This window comes from Ursus americanus, chromosome 19 (genome assembly GCF_024610735.1).
Source record: "Ursus americanus isolate L20-20 chromosome 19, mUrsAme1.1.p, whole genome shotgun sequence".
Lineage (NCBI taxonomy): Eukaryota > Metazoa > Chordata > Mammalia > Carnivora > Ursidae > Ursus > Ursus americanus.
In genome coordinates, this window is record NC_142145.1 from 36,226,804 (window position 1) to 36,253,129 (window position 26,326).

The window sequence follows — 26,326 nt, forward strand, 5'->3', positions numbered from 1 at the left end:
TGGAAAGCCACAATGAATTAATAGTCAGCTGATAGAACTACAATCAATTCTTGGGACTAGCTCTCCTGCACAGCCTCTCATACCCTCCCCCCAAACCCCTAAATCCAGTCTTCAGGGAGGATCCTGTTAGCCTTCAAGGATGCAATGGGATCATTATAAGCAAGAAGCAATGGCATGCCTAGTGAATTTTTATTATTTTTGTCTTCCATCCTTCTGGGAACTATTCCTTCAAACCTTGTGATTCTAGAAGAGTTTGCCAATTATAATATTCCATCTTCCTGGCCCTGAGGATTGGTTCGGTTAGGCCTATAATCAAGCTATTTAGAATATTTCTCTAGCATTTAAAAAAAAATTAAACCTGTAGTGTGTGTGTGTACGTGTGCACACGCACCCATGTGCTTGTGGAGGGGCAAAGATAATACCCTCCTTACTGAAGATAGCACTTTCGAATTGAGAAAATACAGAATAAATTGTGGGGCAGAAATAAAAGGCATCCAAATCAGAAAGAAGTAAAACTGTCGCTATTTGCCGATGACGTGATATTACATAGAAGACCCCCAAAGACTCCATGAAAAACCTGTGAGAACTAATAAATGAATTCAGTAAGGTTGCAGGGTACAAAATTAATATACAGAGCCAGTTGCATTTCTATATACTAATCAACTACCAGAAAGAGAAATTAGCAATCTCATTTACAATGGCATCACAAAGAATAAAATACCTAGGAGTAAATTTAACCTAGGAGGTGAAAGACCTCTACTAAAAACTATAAAACACTGATGAAAGAAACTGAAGACACAAGTAGGTATTCCATGCTCATGGGTAATATTGTTAAAATGTTCATACTATCCAGAGCAATCTACAGGTGTGATGAAATCCCTATTTAAGCTCCAATGGCATTTTTCAAATAAAAACCAAACAATCCTAATGTTTGAATGGAATCACGAAAGACCCAGAATAGACAAAGCAATCTTAAGGACAAAGCTGGAGGCATCACGCTTCCTGAAGTCAAGCTATATTATAAAATGGTACTAATCAAAACAGTATGGCACTGGCACAAAAACAGACACGTAGATCAATGGAATGAATAGGGAGCTCAGGCATAAACTTATATATTATATATACAAACATATATATGTATATATACATATATAGGATACATATGATTTTTTAAAATCTTTTTTTATAATCTTTTTTTTTTTTTAAAGATTCACTTATTTCTTTTAGGGATTATGCACGGGGGTGGGGGGCATGAGGGGGGTCAGAGAGGCAGAGGGAAAGAAACTCAAGCAGACTCCCTGCCTAGCACAGAGTCCCATGTGGGGCTCCATCCCACAAACCTGAGATCATGACCCAAGCCAAAATCAGTAGTAGGCCACTCAACCGAGACACCCAGGCACCCCTATAGGATTAATTTATGACAAATGAGGCAAGAATATACAATGGGGAAAGGACAGTCTCTTCAATAAATGGTGCTGGGAAAACTGGACAGCTACACACATTAGAATGAAACTGAACCCCTACCATACACCATACAGAAAAATGCATAATTCCAGACTTAAACATAAGACATAAAACCTTAAAACTCCTGAAGGAAACATAGGGGTTAAGCTCCTGATGTCAGTCTAGCAATTATTTGTCAGATCTAATGCCAAAGCAAAGGCAACAAAAGCAAAAATAAGTGGGACTACATCAAACTAAAAACCTTTTTTTTTTTTTTAAGATTTTATTTATTTATTCAACAGAGATAGAGACAGCCAGCGAGAGAGGGAACACAAGCAGGGGGAGTGGGAGAGGAAGAAGCAGCTCCTAGCGGAGGAGCCTGATGTGGGGCTCGATCCCAGAACGCCGGGATCACACCCTGAGCTGAAGGCGGACACTTAACCGCTGTGCCACCCAGGCGCCCCTAAAAACCTCCTTTTTTAGCAAAGGAAACCATCAACAAAATGAAAAGGCAACCCATAAATAGGAGAAAACATTTGCAAGTCGTACTTAATAAGGGGTTAATATCCAATATATATAAAGAACTCATATAACTAAATAGCAAAAAACAATCTGATTTAAAAAATGGAAAGGAACTAGAGACATTTTTCCAAAAATGACATACAAATGGCCACTAGGTACCTGCAAATGTGCTCAGCATCACTAACTATGAAGGAAATGCAAATCAAAACCACGATGAGGTATCACCTCACACCTGTTAGAATAGCTGGTATCAAAAAGACGAGAAATAAATGTTGGCAAGGATGTGGAGCAAAGGGAATCCTTGTCCACTACTGGTGAGAATATAAATTGGTACAGCCTCTCCAGAAAACAGTATGGAGTTTCCTCAAAATGTGAAAAATAGAAGTACCCTATAATCCAGTGATTCTACTTCTGGGTTGTTTATGGAAGAAAATGAAAACACTAAGTATCTGCACCCCTATATTCACAGCAGCATTGTTTACAATGGCTAAGACATGGAAACAATCTGTCCACAGACAGGTGAATGGATAAAGAAAATGTGGTATATTCTCCCCCCAAAGTGGAATATTATTCAGCCATAAAAAACTGAGATATATTGCCATTTGGGACAATGTGGACAGACCTTGAGAGCATTATGCAAAGCAAAGTAAGCCAGACAGAGAAAGACAAATACCATATGATCTTACTTGTATGTGGAATCTAAAAAAACCAACCAACCACGAATCCGGGATACACAGAGCAGTGGGAGGTAGGTAAAATGGGTGAGCGGAGCCCAAAGGTACAAAGTTCCAGTTATAAAATAAACAAGTCCTAAGGATGTAAAGTACATGTGACAATAGTAATATTGTATTGTACATTTGAAGTTGAGGGAGTAGACCTTAAAAGTTATTTTCAAAAAGAAAAAAAAAAAACAACCCAGTTGCAACTATGGTGATAGCCATGAACTTACTGTGATCATTTCCAATATATACAAATATCAAATCATTGTATACCTGAAACTAGTACAATGTTATGTGAAAATTATATCTCGATTTTAAAAAAGAAAATGTAGTATAATTGTATAGTTACTGTATTTTGCAAGGAGAAGTAGAAAGAGGTCATAATTTGGATTAATAGATTCAAATTTGAATCCAGATGCTGGTCCTTAAAAATTGAGTAAACTTGGCAAGTTACTTCTCTTAGCCTCAGCTTCTTCATTCATAAAATGGGGTATACTAAGATTCACCAGGTAACACTTTGAGATAAAAGGCTAGCTCTTGCTCTATCTACTGAAGGTCATAATTGTTTACCCTTTTCCCTTCAGAGGTTTGATCTATTTTTCCTCCTCTTGAATCTAGGCAGGCCCTGTGGCAGCTTTGAGGAATAGATTTTGAGCAATAGATTTTATTGACATAAAATTATGCCAACTAGTTCCTAGCCTAGACTTCACAATGACTAGCAGCTTCTGCCTTTGTCTCTTGGAAGCCAGCTGCCCTGTAAGAAGTTCAACTCTCCTCTATCACCATGTTATGGGAAGTATAATCCATGTGGAGAGGCCCCAGGGGAAAAGATCATGGGGAGGAGGAGGGAAGGAGAAGGCATGACAAGGAGGGGTGGTGAATCCACAAAGTTTCAAGGCCCATGACTGAAGAGCATCCTCTGGCCCCAGCCACCACAGCTAATAGTGACCCACATGTGGCTCAGAGATAAATTGCTTAGCCAAGACCTTCCAGAATGCCCGATCCGCAAAACCTTGAGCTGTAACAAAATGATTGTTTTAAGTTTATGAGTTTGGGGATCATCTGTTATGCAGTAATATAGTTAACACCAACACCCTGTTGGTTCTCTATTGCTGTGTAAGGAATCACTCCAAAACTTAGTGGGTTAAAACAGCAGTCATTTTATTCTGTAGACCGACTAGACACACAAGGTGGTTATCACTTATGATCTCTCATGGGGCTGTAATTAGAAAGATGGCTGACCACTCATGTCCTCTTAATGGCTTCCTCAGCCTCACAGCTGGTGGTCGATATTGCCTTTTGGTTGGGACCTCAGCTGGAGCTCTAGTTGAACAACTACACACACCTCTCCTCATGACTTGGGCTCCCTCACAGCATGGCAGATGGATACCAAGCATGACCATCCCTAAAGAACAGACAGACGAGCATGGGGTTTCAGAATCTACTCTTGGACGTCCCAAGGCATAACTTCTGTCATACTTCACTGGTTAAGGTAACCCAGATTCAAGAAGGGATATTGACTCCATCAGAATCATAAATGGGAAGAATGTCAATATCACACTATAAGAGAAACATGTGGGAGGGGAGCCATCCCCTCCATCTATGGTATGGTAGCCATCTATAACAAATACTTTCTGCCACACCCGCCCTGTTCTAATGCCTTAACTCTCCATTTCTTCCACACAAGGTTGTTAAAGAATTTTAGAAAAAAAAAAAAAAAAGACAGTGCTCAAGTACTGAGTTTCAAAATAGACTTTAAAGCCCATGGCATGGAGAGCCACCCGAGGAAAAATTTGTAAGCCTCAGAAGTCTGATTTTCAAGTATCAAAGGCTTAAGATCCTTGAATGATTCAGAGCTATAAATCACAAGACTACATTACTAGTTGGAGACTTTTTGAGGTAGGAGGCTGGTGAGTGTCCCTGAGAAGGGATCCTGCCCTCTCTCCTATTCCCAGCCATGACTCAAGTCAGTTCAGGAATCTGTAAGTAGAGGGAACCTGTCCTCTGCTTTGTGTCCAGAACCCTCAGGCACGGCAAAGCCACACAGAGCTTTCCAACTCACCACAACACAGGAACAAGAGGGGACACATGTCAGTGAACGGCTTAGCAGGACACGGATTTTTCTGCAGAGAGGCCAAATACTTCTGGGGAGGGAAAACATACCTGACCCCAAGTGGTAGTGACAGAAACATCAGCAGAAAATAGGCATCATCTGCTGACTAGGCAGGTTCCCCTGAGGGAAAGTTGCCATGAGTGCAACTCGAAAAATCAGATCTCCATTCAGGTTTCCAGAAGCAGCTTGTAAAAATGCGGTGTGGTGTCTACAGTCATCACCGCACTCCCTCACTCACTGAACAAGCAGACCAGAGGCAGAAGCAGAAATTAGGCTGGCGCCATTGCCTTGGATGATGCACAGTTCCTTTAACGAGGAAGCTTCTCCCTTACTTGGCTCCCCACCCCTCGTCACCTCTCGTGCTTGAACTGGACCCAGCCCTCCATTTTCACTCCTCAGAATCTTTGCCCCACCCCCTCCCCATCTCTCTGATTTGGTCACCCTATCTCTTCATTTCACAGTGAGACACGAAACAGGAGACACAGAGGTGCCTCCTTTTCTTCCGCCACTCCTCACACCCCACGGCCCACCTACTACTTCATGCCTAGATTCTGAGACTCTTGAGAGGTTTCCTCGCTTCCTTACACTTACTTCTCGAGGCTTCTGACCTATCACCCCAAGAACTGTCTTTTGTCCCTTCTTTTTCAAAAGTCTTCACTGGTTTCCTAGCACTTTCAGGATAAACATTCAGAGTTTTACTTTGGGTACCGAAGTGCCCCAGTACAATCTAGCTACCTTGAGAAACTTACCCTTCACCATATACAGGAAGGTGGGATTTAATTTGGTTACGTCTTAAACTGGCAGGCTAGTTCTGCCTCCTGGTATCAGCACGAGAAAAGACTTCCCCTGTGTATAATAAGCAGAGAGAAGAGCCTGTAAATACTTCTATTTTGAATCCTTCACATACATCCCTGTAGAGCTGGATTCTTCCCTCTGGTTATTGCACTGGGCTAGGTTCAGTGCCACTGCTAGACCGCTCAGCTACCGTTTGAAAATAACTTCAGCTTGCCTCACGATAAAGCAAGGAAGAGGTTAGCAACTCAGGTCAAATGAATTATGATGTAAATGTAACAGTATCTCACTTGTCCTTTCTTTAGAGTCCCTGTCCTTCCAGAACATTCAGGACGAGGAGAGAAAGCCAGGAACATTCATCCACCATCTCATCTTCACAACGGCACTGACTAATCAGATTACATAGTGAAAGTCAGAATCCCTGTTTTCAGCAAATTAAAATATCAGCTTAAAAATTCATAGGCAATTCTTGCCTGAAGATATAAGGAAGCCTAGCGTTGCTATTTCCTACGTTCAAAGCTCTGCAGAGGGGGAGTTCTGAGGCTGGACGACAGGTCCAAAAACCATTTCTCTGGCCGGTCACTTACATTTGGACACAACCTGGAGAGCAGCAGCCTCGTCTTCTGCACGCAAAACACTCGACTCCGGGTAGAGTCAATCATTCCACAAGTGGTCTCCTCCCACATTCACATTACTTGAGAAGAGTTCCTGAAGTTTGGACACAGCTCTGTGGAGCTGAGCCAATAAGCTTCACAGCAGTTATGAAACAGCTGCAATCCACGCTGAGGTCATGCCTTGTGCAAATACTATATAAAGGACACATTCACACCGAGAAAAGCAATGTGGCTTGGCTAGTACCGGTCAAGGTGAGCTGCTTAATTTGGCTGAGACGGTGGTTTCCTAATCAGGCGATTCTAGGATGTCCAGTTAACTGGACTACCTTCCAGATTTTATTTTCTCTAATCCCCCTCCCTCCAAGCAAAAAAACATAATTTACTTCCCTCTTCTAAATCTATCGCTTTGCCGTTCACAACATGGAAGGCAAGAAACCAACCACAAACCAAAACAAAAACAATCTGGCTGACCTTTCGGAGCTTTTCTACACTGACTTTACCTGGCAAAACACGATGCCCTCCAGCAAGGGGAGATGCTGCCATCCACACTAGTACATTTACGGAGAAGATATTTTTCGGACGCCCCTTGAATATCGGTCAGGCAGATATGAGAGCCAAGTTTTCTTCCTGAGTTTACACATAATTATCAGTCTCTGCAAAATGGGAAATGGAAGCTCAGTGAACCTTTGGATTCTGTTCCAAGGATCTTGGTAAATTTTATTAAACTCGAGATTGCTTCCATTCCTAAAGAAAAGTTATTCAGTTCTAAGAACTGAAGATTGTGTAAAATGCCTTGCTCTACTGCAGTTGGAAAAAGGTGGCATTTTAGTGGTAAGGCCTTCAGCAAATAATTGCAACAGATCATCCATGAGTGAGGCAGGGTGTCAGGCTGTGAATGAGGAGGACCTGCAGAGTTCATAAGTTTATGAAAGGGTTTGGAAAGAACGCTGTTCTTCCTAGCTTCCACTTCGTTGTTTAAAAAACTTGTAGTAAATAGGATAAAGTCAATAGGATCAAGCCCAGGAAGTTGCTAAAATCCCAGCTCACGATAGCAGAGCAGGATTAGAAGCTCACTGAAAACTCAAATATTCGGAGCCCGGGAGCTTTGAGAGCTTCTAATGCAGTAAAACCTGGCCACTTTCCCCCAAGGCATAAATCAAATCACTGCGAGACAGGAGAGAGCCAGGATCCACTGTTAACCTGAAGCATCAATTCTTTGTTGATCTGAAAGTTTTGACCAAGCAAGTGCTCTTTAGCTAATTCTTTCCCATGGTGACGGTGGTTCTGTAGTGTGATGTCTTTGACACTGAGGATTAAATACAAAGATATTTGGGTTATCACATTATGACAACTATTTGACCGTATGACAAATATCACTTGAAATGGCCACATTTTAATTTCTTGACCAGCCTAGAGAAATACTACTGAAGAACGGCAAGGCACCAGCAAGTTTTAAAAGTATATTATCCTTGGTGTCATTTTGACCATAGCTTCAGTTTAGATTACTCTCATCAAGGAGTCTGAAATTATACATCTTTGCTTCATTCTCTTAAAAAAAATCCTGTTCAATTATCTACCAAACAACCAAATCCTACCCATTCTTCTCCCATTGCCTCTCAATTTTTCTGTTTCCATAACCATGTCACTTGGGCTAGAGGCAAACGTGAAAACTTCCAAGAGTCCATCCATGCTCTCCTTTCAATCCTCTTAACGTAGGGGACTATTTGTAATTTGTGGAATATGCAGAAGAATTTCAGGACATACAGAATGTCTAATAGTAAAAGCAAACATCTCTTAGTACTTTCCCTTACCCCTAGTCCCATTATAAATATTTGATCTTTTTGGGCTACTTCTGGTTTTAATTCTTCTTGGGGTTACAATTGCAGCTCTAAAAATTCAGGTATATTCTATTCTTAATTTATCAACACAGTATTTTCTACTATGAAAAAAAATTCAACACTTCTATTGCTTCTTGTCTCTCTCAATTATTGGTAATATTTTGAATTATTCCAGTGGTTACCATTTCGACTTAAAGCAACACTCTTAAAATCCTATTTCTTGACTCATTCCAAGGAGCATGACCTATCGACTCTCCATTTTAGGTCTCTTTGCGAACTCTTCTGCTTTTAATTTGCATAGCTTTACCATTAGGTCTCCTTTATCCTTAATATTTACATTATGTTCTATGACTGTACTTAACGCTTTCTTGTTTTGACTGTCGATTGTTTCTAAACTTGAAGTCTAGTAAATGGCACTTATGATTAGGTCATTTCTTCTTCTCTCCAAAAATCAAGAGGTGTCACCTTTCATAGAGAAAGAAATATAATCTCATTACATCTTGCAATCAGAATAATATTCTAAGAAAACCATCAAGGTCAAATGGATTCTCTTTCCACAGGCCATCAATTTTCAAAAGCACGCCTCGTTCTAAGATTAAAGTTGAATCTTACCGTATTTATGTATTTGACCTATCTGTATCTATGTAGTTTTTCCTAGAGATTTTAACTAGTTTTTCTGAGAGAAGAAACCTATAACTATTGTTGTATGATAAATACTCAGATTCGGACTCTACATTTATAGTAGAGTCTGCCTTTTTTCTGCAAGATCTTCCTCATAGAACCCACTAATTTAGGCCAAGTGCTTTACTATTATTGCTGGCATCTTGGTGTTTCTTATAATTGGATTCTTCTAGTAGTTCCTTAGTTTTTGGGTATTATATTAACATTTATCTTTTTCTCTCCTATTTTCCTAGACTGTATCTTCAAATTGTTTGAGAAGCAATAGGGGTAAAGTTTCCAACCTTCAGGTCAGAAAATGTCTACTTGCTCTCATACTTTATTGATAGTTGGGCTGAGTACAGAATTATAGTTCCAAAATCCATTTCCTCCAAGCTTTGAAAGCCTGGTTCTCTGGTCTCCCAGCTTCCAACACTATGTACCAATGTTTACGCCATTCCGGTGATCACTTGTGTTGGTAATCTTCTCATTGTCTAACTTTCCACCCCAGAAGCTCTAAGACATCCTGTAATTTCACCGAGATGGGTAAAGGGTTGGCCTCTTTTAATATGAATCTTTACGCCTTTCTTTCCGATTTGTTTTTTCCTTTAAAGATTCAAACTACGTTTTAACTTCTAGATCATCCTTTCAGATCCCTTAATATATATATATTTTTTTTGCTTTATACTCTGGAATACTGTCAACATTTAAAGTCTTTCCCTTGATTTTTAATTTGCAAGAACTCATGTTTTCCAATCTCATCTTATCCGTAAGCAACTTTTTTTTTTTTAAGCAAATGGGTAGTGGAGTTTGATGAATGCAATACTTTTCATTCTAAGGATTTTTTGTTTTCTATCCTCTGAATTATTTCATCTGGATTATAATAATTCTTTGAATTATTTCAACTGTTCTTTTTCCATATTTTTGTCTTAATTTTTTTTTTTTTAATTAGCGATATAATCCTATCCCCTTTCCATGTTCTAGAAGTTTGTCAACTTCTGGTCCTTACTCCTATTTCCAGAACTGCCATAATTTTTTTCTTTTTAAATTGTTATTTCAATTGATGATCTGGAGAGAAGGGAAGCAAAATTAGGTTTTTAGACTATCATCTTAGAATTTAACGTTTCTAGGGACACCTGGCTCAGTTGGTTAAGCATCTGCCTTCACCTTGGGTCATGATCCCAGGGTCCTGGGATCGAGTCCTGCATCAGGCTCCCTGCTCAGTGGGGAGTCTGCTTCTCCCTCTGCTTGCTGCTTTCCCTGCTTTTGCACACTCTCTCTCACTCTCTCTGACAAATAAAATCTTTAAAAAAGAATTCAATGTTTCTAGATTATTTGCATTGTGTTCAGTATTTCCCACTATCTAAAATACAAAGTTTAAATACAAAGCTTAGACAACTTATCTGGTATTTGGAACTCAGAACTATTTAATCCTAGTTTATCTTTCTCCCTTAATCCTCCAGTAATCATGTTAAAGAATCAGTCATCCCCTCCTACCCTCCTTGAGATGGTTTATGGTGTTCCTTGTACCTTGTGACTGGTACCTGGAATGGCCTTTTTCCTTCTCCTTAATCCATATTTTACAAAAGTAGGCTCAGCTCAAAGTCCACCTCTTCTGAAGTCTTTATGACAATCCTAGGACAGCCAAATTCTATAATATTTAAAACCATTTATTGAGTTCCATCCAAGTGAATTGTTCTTTGTGCCAGCAATGTCCCTTTTTGACCAGAATTCTCTACCATTTTTACCCTGAAATCCAAAATAATTTTACTTAAATGGAATTACATTTAAAAGCAAACGCTTCATGTTTCAATATTTTCCTGTACAATAAAATACTGAAGTTTGAAGAGATGCAGCTTTGGGAAGAAGACTTGTATAGACATTTTACCAAAGAGGACATCCAGATGGCCAACAGACACACGAAAGGATGCTCAACATCACTCGTCATCAGGGAAACACAAATCAAAACTACAATGAGACATCACCTCACACCTATCAGAATGGCTGAAATCAACAACACAGAACAACAGATGTTGGCAAGAATGTAGAGAAAGGGGAACCCTCTTTCACTGTTGGTGGGAACGCAAACTGGTGTACCTACTCTGGAAAAGAGTATGGAAGTTCCTCAAGAGGTTAAAAATTAAATTACCCTATGATCCAGCCATTGCACTACTAGGTACTTACCCAAAGATACACAAATACTGAAGGGGTACATGCACCTTGATGTTTATTGCAGCATTATCTACAATAGCCAAATTATGGAAAGAGCCCAAATGTCCACTGACTGATGGATAAAGCAGACATGATATATACACAATGGAATATTACTCAGCCATAATGAAATCTTGCCATGTGCATCGACATGGATGGAGCTAGGGAGTATTGTGTTGAACAAAATAAGTCAAATATCATATGATTTCATTCATATGCAGAATTTCAGGAACAAAAGATTATGGGGGAGGGAAAAAGAGGCAAACCAAGAAACAGACCCTTAATTATAGAGAACTGATAGGTTACCAGAAGGGAGGGGCGTTGGAGGATGGGGAAAAATAGGTGATGGGGATTAAAGAGGGCACCTGTTATGATGAGCACTGGGTACTGTATGAAAGTGTTGAAGCACGAAACTGTATACCTGAAACTAATAGCACACTGCATTAATTGGAATTTAAATAGCTTTAAAGAAACAAAAAAAAAAAAGGAAAAAAATTAATGGTGTGCCTGAGTTAGGCAATTTCTTAAATTTTGTTTTGAGCAGGAGTCCATAGTAATAGGATAGTCTTATTTCAAGACAACTTTCTAGAAGAATGGTTATCCTGGTTGGAAGCAATAGGGTCCTTACACAGCATTCCAAGCACTCGATTCTAATTTTTTGACAAGCCAAGCAAAGTATTTCTCTAAGCCGGGCAATGGAAAAGGACGCTGGTGGTTCAGTCTAGCTTGTAAACCAAAGCAGTGTTGTGTGAGTGGCATTACCTCACACAGGCCTGAAATGTATCACTCCCCAAGAGCAGAAATAAAGTTGGAAGCACAAGAATCCCATGAGAGAAACTCTACCACGCAGATATTATGTAGCCTAGTCACTGCCTCGAAAAATCGTGACAGAACACATCGGCATCTTGAAACCTCACGGTCCAGGAAAGGACTAACGCCATACTGCAAAGCAAGAGTAGGAAGTACTGGACAATAAAATATCCTCACGATCTAGAATTTAGTTCCCTAGGGAGGCACTGAGGCTTACCTTGACCTTTACTGTTCATGTTCCCTAACACAGTTTGATGTTAACCTGATAATCCGTGATGCATCTGAATTGCTTTCTTGAAGACTGAAACATGACTAACTTTAGAACAGAGGCGAACACGTCAGTGCACGCATTCTAAGCAGAATGATATCTGAGGTAAGCAAGGCTGGAAATCTGTCATCCGCAGTACAAGCTGCTGGGCAACCTCATGTCAAGGCAGTTTTATAGATTATGCAGAATTCAAGAAGCATAAATTAAGTGCCTAATGTCTGCAGTGGGAATGATAATTAAAATAGAAGGTGTCATCTACTTTTCTTTAGAAGATCATGTTTTGGAAAAATTACATGTGAAAAAACCTAACATCCAAGGTAATACCCACTCTGGAATTCTATAGTATAAGAATTATTCTCAGAGGATGTGGGAACACACAGGTATGAGACTTCCAGTCAGGGGTATCTAACCAGTTAAGATCTGTAAGTTTAAAACCTACCAAACTTTGCTTTGAAACAGACTCCGTAAGTCAAACAATGGCAGGTTGGAGTAATAATAGGATGTCGATTTTATAGACTGTTCTAGAGACCTGAACACTATAATCATGAACATGTGTGGCAGCAGGGAAAACTTGTGACATCAAATGAAATTAAAAAGCAGTGTACTGACGTATGCACCAGGGTATGGTTCCAACTATGTGACGTTATATGAATGAGGACTGGAAGGAAAAGAAAAAGAAATTGTGAGGGTAGAATTATAGGCGGTTTGCTTTTCCTGATTTCCACTATTATTTTCAATAATGGACATTTTGGAAATACTACAGAAGTAGAACATCATAGTTAGACATGTGAGAAGACAGGCAGGCAGCGCTGAACCCTGGGAGACGTGTGATTCATCTGCCATACTTCTCATGAGAGACATCAGAAGTGTACGTGATTACCAAGTAGCCTGACTTTTGCCTAGGTGATAACTCAGGTGATGGTATAGCTCACTTCCTTGAGTAATTTTAATTCAAACGATCGATTGTACATCTTCTCTGGCACTCGGAATTGTGTTTCCACAAAGGCGTAACTTATGATCAACATAACTGAAACGGTGGGAGGGCAGGGAGGGGAGGCAAGCAGGCAGAGGAATACAGGTACAACTTCTGCTATAATCAGAATTAAATAGATGCACAGAGAATTTGTCGTTTGCCTCCTAGAACCTCTACTCCACCTCCAATCCTACCCTGAAGGTTTTCTGCTTCTTGGGTAGTTCCCAACACGTGTATCCAGCTGTGAGTACTGCTTGTGGAAATAGCCTTGGACTCACACCTGCTTGGGCACTAATCTTGCCTCTACTACTTACGAGCTAGGGGCCCTGAACAAGTTCGTAAGCTCTCAGACGCATTTAGAACAAGCACAAATTTCACAGAGGACATAAAAAGACAAACCGATTTCGCATGAGACATTGTGTGTGAAGTTGCTCTCAGAGTATTTATGCGCTGTAGCCATTAAATAAAGTTTGTTCTCCCCCCATCTTCTCTGTCGACAGGACTCTGGTATTCAGGTGTTAGACTCTTCAGGTAACTGAAAGTGAATCCACCTTGGCTGTAGGTGACTTTCAGATCTTACTCCCTCCCCCATATGCACCTTTACAAAGACCAGAATCCCTAGGCTGTAACCAACTTGATGGCAGAATGAGGCCAGGCCGGACTTGTTTGGACATCAAAGACCAGAGTGAGTTTCCTGGGTTGGCTCTATCTGTAAGCTGTATTTAAAATTTCAGCTCTATCTAATCTGGCTTCTAGAGCTGGCTGCCCAATACCATAGCCACTGACCACATGCAGCTGTCCACATTAAGATTAAAGATTTCAAATGCATAGGAAACCTTCATAGTCACATTTTAAACACACAGTGGGTACATGGCTAATGGTCATCAAATGAGGTGGCATAGTTATAGTACATTATCATTACAGGACATTTAGAAATCTGCTCTCCAGTTCTGATGGTGTCCGTGGGAATAGGAAGTGTCCTAGGGTTGGTGCCTGTCATATTCTTTATTTTTCATCTCTCAGGCTGGAGAAACAGACTCAGATGGTGACAGGGGTAGAAGAAACACTTGATTAGGGGCCTCCACATACACAAGCATTCCAGGCACCTAGCCTAGGGGACGGCAATAGCATTCTTTTCCACATACCACAGCCCACTTGTAAAGTGATAAGGGATGTCAACGTCAGAGTCATCTTAGTGACATTTCGCTAGCAAAAGGAGTATTACTTAACCAAATCCTGGTATTCAATGCAAAAGGCTGAAATCTCTCTAGATCCATCCATATTGTTGCAAATAGAATTGTTGACTCACTGTATTGTGCACCTGAAACTAATATAACACTGTATGGTTAACTACACTAGAACTAAAAAAAAAAAAAAAAAAAAAAAAGCAGAACTCTCCTATTAAGATATACAACAGTAAAGGTTTGCTAAGCAATTGGCAGTTTTATTTCTGTGCGACAGAGTAGTTGCCTCTGGTCCTGTATCTACGACAGGCAATACAAGCTTGTGAATGGAGGGGGAGGAGACCCCAAACTCTTCAAACTGCTCCGTTTCACTCTGAATTCATCCAATCCGTTGTTCATTAAGGCTGGTCCTGAATAATCTACTTTGTCAATAGGGGGACCTCATGAGTTAACCATCCCCGCAGTAACCTCAAACAAGTCGTAAACCAAAACATTTGCAGCCAGTCCTTTGGCACCTACAACATTTCAAACAAAGCATTGGCCCATTTTAAATGCGTTGTCCTCGTGATCAATTTTCACGTTTCTCCCAAAAAGGAGCTCTTTGCAAGTTTTCATCTGCCTAGGGGCGTGCGCCTCATTCGGACTGCTGAGCCATGCTGGGGGACAGGGCGCGCTGCCTGGAAGATCGGCACAAATATAGATCCGTGCCCCCCGCCCAAGGGGGTGTCAGTGCTTCCAGATCATCCCTCTGCTTCCCTAGTCAGCACTCGGTCATTCTTCGTACAGCAGACATGTTAATACTCTTCTTTCTTTAGATCTCTGACCCTTCCACCTTCCCCTCCCTCAGCAGATGGTCCTGCCTCTGACTTCAGAGGGTACTGAAGCCATTAGACAAGAATTTAAGTTTCCTGCTCCCACACCTATACACCTACCCACACGGTAGCCATCTTACTCTTTCTTGTTTGCTGCCGCGAGGAGGTGGATCCTGGCCAGCTGCCTCCTGCCTTCTTGAAGCCTTGTTCGTCACTTTTTTTTTTTTTTAAAGATTTTATTTATTTATTTGACAGAGATAGAGACAGCCAGCGAGAGAGGGAACACAAGCAGGGGGAGTGGGAGAGGAAGAAGCAGGCTCATAGCAGAGGAGCCTGATGTGGGGCTCGATCCCAGAACGCCGGGATCACGCCCTGAGCCGAAGGCAGACGCTTAACCGCTGTGCCACCCAGGCACCCCTGTTCGTCACTTTCTAACAGACCTTTCGTGCCCCTTCGCTTGGCTCCTTCCCAGCATCACTGACTTGGGCAAGTCCTTCTTCTTCCCCACGGGTTCCTCTTTCTCTCCTCTTCTTTATGGTCAAATACCTTAAGACTTATCTAAACCTACCCTCTTTACTTGCCCTGGACTCCAGTTCGGATTCCAGTTTGACCAGGCCACTGAAATTAGCTTCATCAAGATCACCAACCACCTCTTCGTTGCTGAAAATCAATAAGCACTTTTTAGTCATCCTCTTACTTAACCTTTGCAGAGCATTTGGACTTATCAACCCTTTGCTCATTCTTGAAATGCTCTTTAACTTAGGCTTCCTGACAGCATACGCATGTGGTCTTCCTCCTGTGTTTTTGGCTAATCGTTAGACTCTCTCCTTGTAGTAAGCACACAGAACATAAACTTGACCATTTTCACCATTTAAATGCACAGTTCAGTGGTATTAGCGTTGACACGGCTGTGCAACGAGCATCAGCCTCCACCTCCAGAAGGGTTTTCATCTTACAAAACTGAAACCCTATACCCATTGAGTAACTCAGCAGATCTCCCTCTCTCCAGCCCCTGAAAACCACCATCCTACTTTCTCCTTCCATGAATTTTGTTGTAGGTAGCTCATAAGTGGAACCATACAGTATTGCCTTCTGTGACCGACATTTCCTTTAACTTAAGGTCTTCAAGTTTCATCCACGTTGTAGCAGGTAACCGAATTTTCTTTAAGGCACAAGAATATTTCATTGTATGTATAGACCATGTTTTGCTTATTCTTTATCTGTTGATGGGCACTTGGGTTGCTTCTATCTTTTGGCTTTTGTCAATATTGCTGCTATGAAAATGGGTGTATTCTTCTTCTTTATCTATCTCCTAAATATTGGTGATCTTTAAGGTTCTCTATTTGGGCAATTTTACCCGTACTCGTGGCTTACAGCTTACGTGCTAGTGACTCCCAAGGCTGTATTTCTGGTTTATTTTCCCTTTTGGGATTCAGATCCCAAGTCCCCACATACATCCTTTTAGATATCACAGGCACCCTAAAGTCAACATGTTCAATACCATGCTTTGGGTTCTTGCTGTCACACTTGTCATGTTCCGTGACCCTGTGCTTCCTACCTCAGCAAGCAATACCATCAAACCTCCCACTCATACCAGGCACGTGGGCATCCTCCTTCGGCAACCACAACACTGCCAGCAGCAGGACTTCCAGGGAACCCCCTCAATTCTGTGGTCACCAGGTGACTACTTCTCACTGTGGCACCCCAGATGGGGGGGGGGGGGTCCCTGAGGGTCAGTCTGTGCTCCTGCGAAGACCCCTCTTCATTAGTCTCCTCTACACAAAATAGCAACACCTCACTCTGTATTCCCTAGAGCTTGCCTCATTTTTCTTCTCAGCGCTGAAATGGCGTTTACCACATAGCAAGCACTCAATTCACGTGTCCAGTGAGTTAACCCCTGACCTCTCCCTTACCCCGTCCTATGTCACCTTCTAACTGGTATTCAAGTCCGCCCACGTCTCTACCCCAGCTGTCACCTTAGCCAGATGTGCATCTTTCACTTTCTCGTCTCATCTTAACCCCTCCCCATCACTGTCCACACAGCTGCCAGGGAGACCATTTTAAGCCATGAAACTGACAGTTTCACTTCTCTACTGACAGCACTTCAACCAGCACTTCCAGAATACGACCCAAAGGTCTCACTAGCCTGCCCAGGCTCTTCCTAATCGGTTTCTGCAGCCCTGTCTTTCACGCCTCCCTGAACGCTGCAGCTCACTACTGAACCTCTTTCAATTTAGCCAGTATGCCAGATGCTTCTCTTAGTGCCTTTCCAGGTCTTTGAAGAGGCTGCCACACTTTCTGCCTCAACAACCCTCCTTTTTTTCCAGTCGCCTTCTCTTCAACACCTGCTGGCTCTCCTTTTTCCTTCAGATCTTAGAGGAGAGGTCCCTGCCTCTTGGAAGACTTGCCTGACCTCCTTGCCCCAGTTGTAGCTTTGCTCTCGCTGCGAGGGGCTCCCATGGCATCCCGTACTTCTCCCAACATGGGGTGCTTAGCATGGATGCCCTCTCCGTGAGTGTTCCCTACAGTGGGCCACAGCTCCATCAGGGTGGAGACCCTGACTTGCTTGCCCAAAATGTACCCTCTGCCCCTTGCACAGTGATGGGGCCGTGGTCGAGGCTTAGTATTTAATACATAGTTTTAAAAAATTGGCCTAACACATTTCAACACCCAGGTAAGTAGAAAAAACCTGTATAATAACATAACATACACTCACACTCACCAGCTAGATTTTTAAATTGTTAATATTTAGCTACATTTTCTTCATTGAGTCATCTCTGTATTTGACATACAGTAAATAACAGAAAATTCCAAAGTCTTACCAACATATCCATAGACCATATGAAATAAGCTACTGAAGGAAAAAGACCCATGAACAAAATCTTCTAAATTGCTAATTATGCATAGTTAAGTGAAATTTAGAAATGAGAATATTAAGTTCTATACGAGATACTTTTATAATTGTATCCTCATTCCATCATTTAATTCTCCTGACTTTTACAAGGTAATCTCCTTAATAAAAGGAACCCTGTAAAGAACCCGTCGTTCTAGGAGAGAAGGGGAAAGAACACCACTTGCTGAGTGCCCATGTTGTATCTGACACTTACGTTACCTCCGATTATTCTTACAACAAACTCAACATGTAAAAACTTAGTGTGGCCAAGTTATTTGCCCAGATCCTAAAGGAGGAAAATGGCAGATGTAGGAATTTGGTCCACATTTCCCTCTCTTTCTACTACTCATCTATTCATTACTACTTAAATTTTTAACTTAAAAATTAAACTTTAAAGTTTGTGGTAGTCCGAGCTGGGTAAAAATACATGCTGCACACAAAGACGTGCAGGCTAAATTCTTTCTCATTCTTACTACAGGGGAAATTACAGCAGTGAGCACAGAACCAGCAGGAAGGGAGTCTGAAGCCAGGGTTCTTATGCCACGGCTTGCTCACCAACACCCGACGGTTGGCTAGTCACTCTTCACAGTGGAATGTTCATCTTTACAATGGGTCAGTTGGATTAGATTGAGGGTCCTTCCAGCCGTTTGGAAAAACTACAAATGAACCCCTGTAATTCTTGGTGATTTGCCTCAGTCATCAGGGGGCCGGGGTCAGGACGTAGGTCTTACTGATTCTAGTCCTAGCTCTGTACATGGTCAGGGAATAGACTCATGTGGGGTGGGGGGTGGGAGCTGTAAATACAGGCCAATTTTAGTTGGAATGTTGGTCAGCCAACTAGAATTACCTTCGAATTTACAGAAGCAGATCTCCCACGGATTCTGATAGGACAAGTAATGAACAAGATCATATCAAAAGAAGAGCCACGAAAAAGCTCCTCTTCAAAAGAGGACCCTGGCTTCACCCCTATCCCCATGTATTTTCTGCTAGACAAGGTATCTTACTTAGCAGACTTTTTTTTTTTTAAAGCCGTCAATTCCATTGGATGCTAAGCTTTAAGAGCTCTGTCTTGTTTACCTTTATAACCCCAGCTTTTAGCATAGCACCTGGCACATAGTTAGCTGCCAATACACGTCTACGGAATAAATGGCAAATCTCACCACCTGAATGTTCCAATCCAATGTTCCAGTCCAACTCACCTCCACGGTTCAGCTCAGACGCCATCCCTAACCGCCCCCCTAACTCAACCCCTCCCAGACTCCCAATGTATTTTTCTGTCTCTCTCCTATGGTGTATCTCATTTTGTATACAGTTGTAGACACTATATATATCTATCCTAGCTTTCCGGTAAGGTCAAACTCAGACAGAAGCCATCTTCTGCTCACCATGGAAACCCGACAACACATAGTTCAGAGCAGGCGCTCCAAGGTTTGTGGGAAAAAACCTACCACTTTTACACACACACCAAAGCAATTAGCACAGTTCTTTACATATAGGAGTAATATATGTAAATATTATTGAATTAAAGGCTAGTTCTGATCAAGCTCAAGTGAGGCTAGTCCTCTCAAGTTGCAAATGTTTGTGAAACACTCCAAACCATTTGGAAAGAAATATGGTCAACTAGATTAAAGGTCATAAGAATGGTCATATCATTGAATAATCCACTTCTGGGATTTTGTACTAAGAAAATGGGCAAAAAAAAAAAAAATACAAATTAGACGGAACCAAACCAACAACAACAAAACTGGAGGATACTATGACACACTAACAGAACATAATCTGTTCTACTCTGACAATAATCCTGAAGGTGCTTGAAAGAGGTCTGTGACTAACGCTAAGTTAAACAAAGTTCATGTCCAGTAGAGAAAAATAGGAACACGTGTGAGAAAAGCAAATATACAAAAAACCAAACAGTTATTCTGGGATGGTGTTATGGGTCATTTTTTTTTCTTTCCGAACTTTCCTTTAAATGTACCATTTTTACAGTAAAAATCTGCTACAGTCAATGTTCATCTTTCCTTCTTGTGGCTGCATTTTCCACAGACAGCTATTTACTGAGGATGGAAGCATAAAATTCAATTGCCTACAAAATAGCTATTGCTCCCAGATTTCACGTTAGGGTTCAAGTGCTCTCTCGAAAGGGAGGCTGTTCTAGGTCATGAGGTATAAGGTACAGGCACGGCGGGCAGAGCGCAGAGACAGACGTGGACACGAAGCAAGCGCCCAGACTCAGTCAGGGATGCCCTGGAACCGCACCCCTGAGGAGATCAGTCACTCAAGCAACTACCAACCGTCTCAGAAACTGGTATTAGGTAAGGAGGCTGCGACCTAGAAAGGGTAGGGAGACAAAGGAGAGGACTGAAGGATGGCTGTCCCAGTAAGGGGATGGGAAATGGCGGAGAAGGTGCTCACGAGGGTCTGTAAACTACCACCTGCCAGCCCAGTGCCACCTATTGCCCGCTTCTGTAAGTAAAGCTTAACTGGACCACGGCCAAGCCCATTCGTTTATGTATTGCCTACGGTGACTGTCACACTACAGTGAGTTGAATAGTTGTGACAGAGACTGTATGGCCTGCAAAGCAGAAAATATTCATGACGTGGCTCTTTACAGAGAAGGGAGCATTTGTCCTGTAGTCCTAGATATACGGAGGTTTATAAACAGACACCCTATTTAGGTATTGGGCCACCTTTTTCTATCAGTTTTTCCTTTGAACGTACCAGCCTGGAAGGTAGGCAATCACAGAGTTTGTCATCCAAATGCAGATACTTTTGAAGGCGAGAGGGGTACTAATGAGACCATATTCCAAGACAATAGAATTAAACCAGGACGGTCCCAGAGACACGGGCCCCCTACCAGAAGGGCTCATAGCACAAGAGCAGGTTTCAAAGGGCACGCCAAGGTCTGCTTTTAGGTGTATGAAGCAAGCTTAGGTAGACTCTCTTTGGTGCTTTCTATTTTAACTGCCCACAGATGTCTTTCTGTGTCCCTCTGTCCCAGCTCTGGTCCTTGAAAAGTCCAGCTGTTTAGATGCCACTCAGGGTTTAGGGTCTCCACTTTTTTGCTATTAGAGCAAAAGGAGAAAAGTTTACTCATCCCATTTAAATAAATTATTCCAAATCAATACAAGTAAATATTTTACACCTGCAAATTTCACTAGGTTTCATATCAAGACAACTCCTTAAAAAAAATTTTTTTTAGAATTTTAGTTTTCTCTTCTCAATTTAAAAATGACCGTTAATCATAGCATTTATCACCATGAAATCCCAAACCAAATATAGTATATTATCCATTGATTTGCGCTTTTAATACCGATACCGTGAAGAATTATTTAGGAATGACGTTTCTAATTTTATCATTCCGGAATGAAAAACAAACGGAAATACCACATACCCTCCCTAACTTTTTTTTTTTTTTTTGGTAAAAACTTTTGATGTTGTGGGGAAAGAAGTAAAACTAAAGATGTTTAGAATACCTTCGGTGAAGGATGTTTTACACTGAGACTATTCTCTCTCTGAACAATAGTAGCTCTCAGCTTTGAAAGCTCTGTGGATGGCTTTCCAAATATTGCCATCTGGTGGAATTTCAGTTAATTGTTCCTTTGTTCTAGGGAGCTACTGGAGGTGAATGAACCTTGAAGGCATTAGAGAGAGAGAAAGAGAGAGACAGACTCAGAATACCAGTGGGAAATAAGTGAAGGTCAAATGATTGCGTTTCAAACACAAACCCAAACTTGGGGGGGGGGAGCCTTCCTGAGTCTTTGTCTCCTCCCCAAATATGCTCCACCCTCTTTTGTAAAGTCTGAGCTGTTGCCTTTTTTTATTATAAATGAATGAAATAAAAAAACTCATTTGTTCACAAATACCATGGAATGTCCTGAGGTTACTTGACTACATCTTAATATTTTCTCCTTCCACTTATCACTAATAATATCTTCAAAATTAAACTTTAATTGGCTTGACCCTTTTTAGAGGGATTGCTGATAGCAGTTAATTAGCCTTTCATACACATGGGAAATGGAATATAGTTTGAAAAATAATGTTTTAATGGAGCATGTTGACTGGAATCCTTGCTGTAACTGTATAATGGAATTTTGAAAATAAATTGTTACAAAGGCATTATTACTGCAATTTAATTTGTTGACAAGGAATAATTCTATACCATTTTAGATTTAAACCGTACCTTGAGCATCCAGGCTCTCTCCCTGGCTGTCGAGATGAACTGTACCGCTGAGAGGTGGGATACTGGAATAGGAAAAAAAAAAAAAAGAAAAAGAAAAAGAATACTTAATAGGATGAAAACACAGGAGCAAAGGGTAATAATGGAGTTCGTTAGGTGTAGTTAGCAATGGAAAGGGAAATCAAAGCACATACACTGTATCAAAATTCAGTTGGTTTTACCATAGGAGAGAGATTAAGTTAGCAGAGCCACCGGGTTCTCCGTCTATATTTTAGATCAACTTTGAGGTTGATTATGGTGTGTGAATATTTAGTATCATGTCAGTTCTATGAAGATCATTTTTTTCTTTGTACCTTTCTCCCTGATGGTCTGCTGTGATGAGAATGCACGTATTAGCAGATGACCCCAGGAAGAGGTGCCCCTAGTGGGCTATCAAAGGCCAACACTGAAGTATCGACTTCCTTCAACTCAGGGTTACGTGCAGGTTTTACAGCTGGCATCAACACAGGCTTATTCTTCTAGTCAGAAGATTTTTAAGAGGCTAGGCATTCTCGAAGACACCAGGGTCAGACTTCAAACTACACACGCCAACAATTGATAATTTACTTCATGTGAATTAGCTCTTGCTCTTCAAACATGCTCTGGCGACGCGATAAGACAAGTAAACTGATGAAGGACCGATCCAATTCTCAAGGCTAAGAAACGTGTCTGAGCTCCAGGTTTTGAGGGTCCAGTGTTAGGGTGGGAAGTGGACGGTTCCTGGGGAGGCTGCTAACGGCTCGAGCAGAAGCTGCCAAAAAAGACCCAAGATGCCTATGTGTAGGGCATCGAATTGGTCTTCCCAGCACCCCGCGAAACAAAGGAGAAATGCCTGTTGCTTCCACCTAGGCCCTCACCCTGCCCGTTACTCTTCTAAATCAGTCCTAGAACAGAAAACACAAATGCCTTTGGTGCTTATTTGGTTTTTTTTTAAAAGTCAATCGTATAAAAATATTTGTGGCAGACCCAATGAGAGGTGATCTCCAGAACTATGTTTGGACATGTTGCTGGGTGAATTTTTTTTTTTTTTTTTAAAGAAAGGAGGGAGGCATTTTTTACCTTTTCTATAAGGGGAAGAGGAGATGGTGAAAAAAATGGGAACAGCAAAAGGGTAGGTATGGAGAGAATAAAAGTAAAAGGAGGAGCTCATTTTTCAACGTTATACTATTCAGTAAGCAAGCTCAAACATCCATTTGTAAAGTTGGCTTATTTAAAAAAAGAAACAAAATTTAATACAGATGGTTTTAAAGACCGAACTCAGGTAAGCTAACAATTTTTTCTTCTGATGGATAGAATTTCTTCACAGAATTTAGAGAATTTCATAAGTATTTCACATCTTTCCATAATTTAATGATAGTTGATAAAAAATCAAATAAAAAAACCCGTTCCTCCCCGTGTCATTTTCCTAAGTCCTTCAATCTTCCAGCAATTAACTGAATTACAGTAAAATTTTCCTTTGCTGTCTTTACTGAACTAGTACTCAGTAGCTATGTTACCAGGGAAAGTACTGGCCACCAAGCCAGGAAGAGTACAAGGTTCCTAGTTTACCTATCAACTAGATAATCCGCCCTTAGAAAATTCAGGATTGGCTGTATACAATTGGCCTCTTTCTGTTGTCTGACAATGGCCCATTGCTCATTTTTCAACAGCTGAAATGGATCAGTTTGAAGAATGGGATCATTTATTGAAAACCCTTTGTACCAGTCATTCCACATATTTTATCCAATTTAATCTCCAAAATCTTAATACCAATGAAGAAACTGAGGCTCAGAGTAGTGGAGCAAGTGGCCCATATTGTGCATCTAGAAAGTGACAGTTTCTAGGAGTCGGGCTCTAGGTCTACGCCATCTTTCATCCATGCCATATCACCATGACAGCCAGGTCTTCACTATAGATTTGAAACCCCTGGAGGGTCTTTGCTCTGCTCCTGGCATATAAATGCTTGGTAAGGCACAGCCTTGCAAGGGCGGAGGCATAGGTCCCACTACCAGTGGGGGAGGCAGGTAGGACAGTTCTGTCTGTGATGTTTGACAGTGGCGAAGCAGTACTGGTCTGCAAGTCTCACACTTTACGTAAAAATTAAAAATGGGGCATGGGGGACGCTTGGGTGGCACAGTTGGTTAAGTGGCCAACTCCTGGTTTCTGCTCGGGTCCTCAGAGTGGTGACATCGAGCCTACATCTGGCTCCAAGCTCAGCAGAGTCTGCTCGAGATTCCCTCTCCCTGTGCCTCCCATGCCTGCGCTCTCCTGCACGTGCACTCTCTCTCAAATAAATCATGCTATAAATATAAAGCTATGAAAAGTGTAGAAAATCTTCGCGACCTGGGGCCTGGCAAGGAGTTCTTAGCCTTGACACCGAAAACACAATCCATAAAAGGGATAGTTAAATAAACTGGACTTTATCAAAATTAAGAACTTGTGTCCCCGTGAAGTAGATGTAAGTATGAGGAATAAATTAGGAGAAAATATTTGCAAACCACATACCTGGTAGGGGACTAGTTTCTAGAATATATAAAGAACTTTGAAAAACTTGAAAGTAAAAAAAAAAAAAATTCAGTCGGAAAGTGGGCAAAAGACATGAATAGATATTTAGCTGAGGAGGATGTCGGCAAGAAGCACATGAAATGATATTTTACATCATTAGCCATTGTGTAGGTCACAATTAAAAACCATAATGAGATATCACTAGACACTTAGCAGAATGGCTGCAATAGAGACAACACGGAGCACTGATGAGGAACTGGAGGACTCACATTACTCGTGAGCACATAGGACTGTTCTGCTGCTCTGGCAAACTTTCTTTTAAACACGCAACTACCATACAAGCCACCAATTGTACATCTCGGCATTTTTTCAGACAAATGATAATTTATGTTTACAGCACTTTTTTTTTTTTTTTTTTTAGCAGTAGCCAAAAATCAGAGACAACCCAGATGTCCTTCAACAGGTTAATAGTTAAGCCAACTGTGACATACCCTTTTAGTATAAAATGCTCCTTAGCAATAAAAAAGAACTACTGATACACAAAACAGCCCGAATCAACCTCCAGAGAATTACCCTGAGTGACAAAAGCCAGTCCCAAAAGATCACATACCATATGATTACATTTACCTAACAGTCTCCAAACGAGAAAACTGTAGGAATGGAGCACAGGTTATGGTTGCAGTAGGGGGGAGCAAGGAGGCGTGGTGGGAAGAGGGGGTGATTATAAAAGGGCAACACTAGACTTGAACATGTATCCATGTCAATATCCTGGTTGTGATATAAATTCGTAAGATGTTACCATTGAGGGGGGAGAAGGGACTCAAGGACACATGAGAAAGCTCCATATGGTTTCTTACAATGTTCACGTACATGTTCGCGTGCAACGATCTAAAAACAAAATTTAATTAAAAAAAAAAATCAGACAGCAACTACAGTTGAGCAAGAATCTCTTATTTTCTTACTTTTCCAGAGAAGAACAAAAGCCCCAAGACAGTGGGCAAGATGGGGTTGGGAATTTGCCCCACTGTGTACAGATCCAAGAAAAATATTTCACCCAGGATTCTAGCATTCGGAAGCCACTGCTGACAGTCGCTGTCCAGTCTTGTCTATCTGAGAAGTCTCGCTATCCCCTCTTTCTTCCACATTAACCTTTCTAAACTTCATTACAAGTCAAAATAGATACAAATACACTGAAAACCAGAAGTGACGTCTAAGAAGCAGTTTGATACCTCTGCATTTTAAAAATGATCTGATACCTTTGCGTTGATGCTATGCGAGAATTTCCCAAAATTCTCATCCTTATTGGTCGAGGACTAGCACTTCATCCCATGTGGCCCCTGTGGTTGACAAGGCAGGTGTTTTGTATTCTAAACTGGGCCACACTAAAGAAGAGCGTAATTGTCGTCACCTTCACACAAAAAAGGAGCTGGCAGAGTTTTCTCTCACATTAGGAAAAACCATGTTGACTTTTGCTCTTCCCATTTTGAGCACTGCGCAGCTCCTCGGAAAGCCAGCCCCCTTCTCTGGTTTGCTGGTTTTAACTGAAAACACCAAGTATCTTTGTTAGAGTAAGAGTCATGACGTGGTCAAACTCTCTAACAAAGCGCATTCTCTGTTGCTACAAAAGTTCGTTTTCCCTTGTCCTCTAGACATTTCAAATCCTCTTTCTCTGAACAAGCTCAGAATTCTGGCACCCCATGTGTGGAGCATAGAACACTCGTCCTAGCTTGAGAGTGCCCCCTGAAGGCTGCTTCCATGTCTGGCCGTAAAGCCTTAG

At 41.3% G+C, this 26,326-nt stretch overlaps 1 protein-coding gene across 3 annotated transcripts in view; it reads right to left on the reverse strand.

Annotated features, from left to right (window-relative positions):
* MAPRE2 (microtubule associated protein RP/EB family member 2) overlaps positions 1-26,326 on the reverse strand; it is a 149,525-nt gene that overhangs the window by 101,748 nt on the left and 21,451 nt on the right. For 2 of the 3 annotated variants that reach the window (XM_087869878.1, XM_087869877.1), the window contains exon 2: positions 22,030-22,091. Coding sequence is in view for 1 of the 3 variants with exons in the window: in XM_087869877.1 (XP_087726003.1) it covers positions 22,030-22,091 (62 nt within the window). In the remaining 2 variants the exon portion in view is untranslated. Of the gene's footprint in view, positions 1-6,176; positions 6,320-22,029; positions 22,092-26,326 lie in introns of those variants that run through there. The other variant, XM_045777887.2, reaches the window with a different exon arrangement.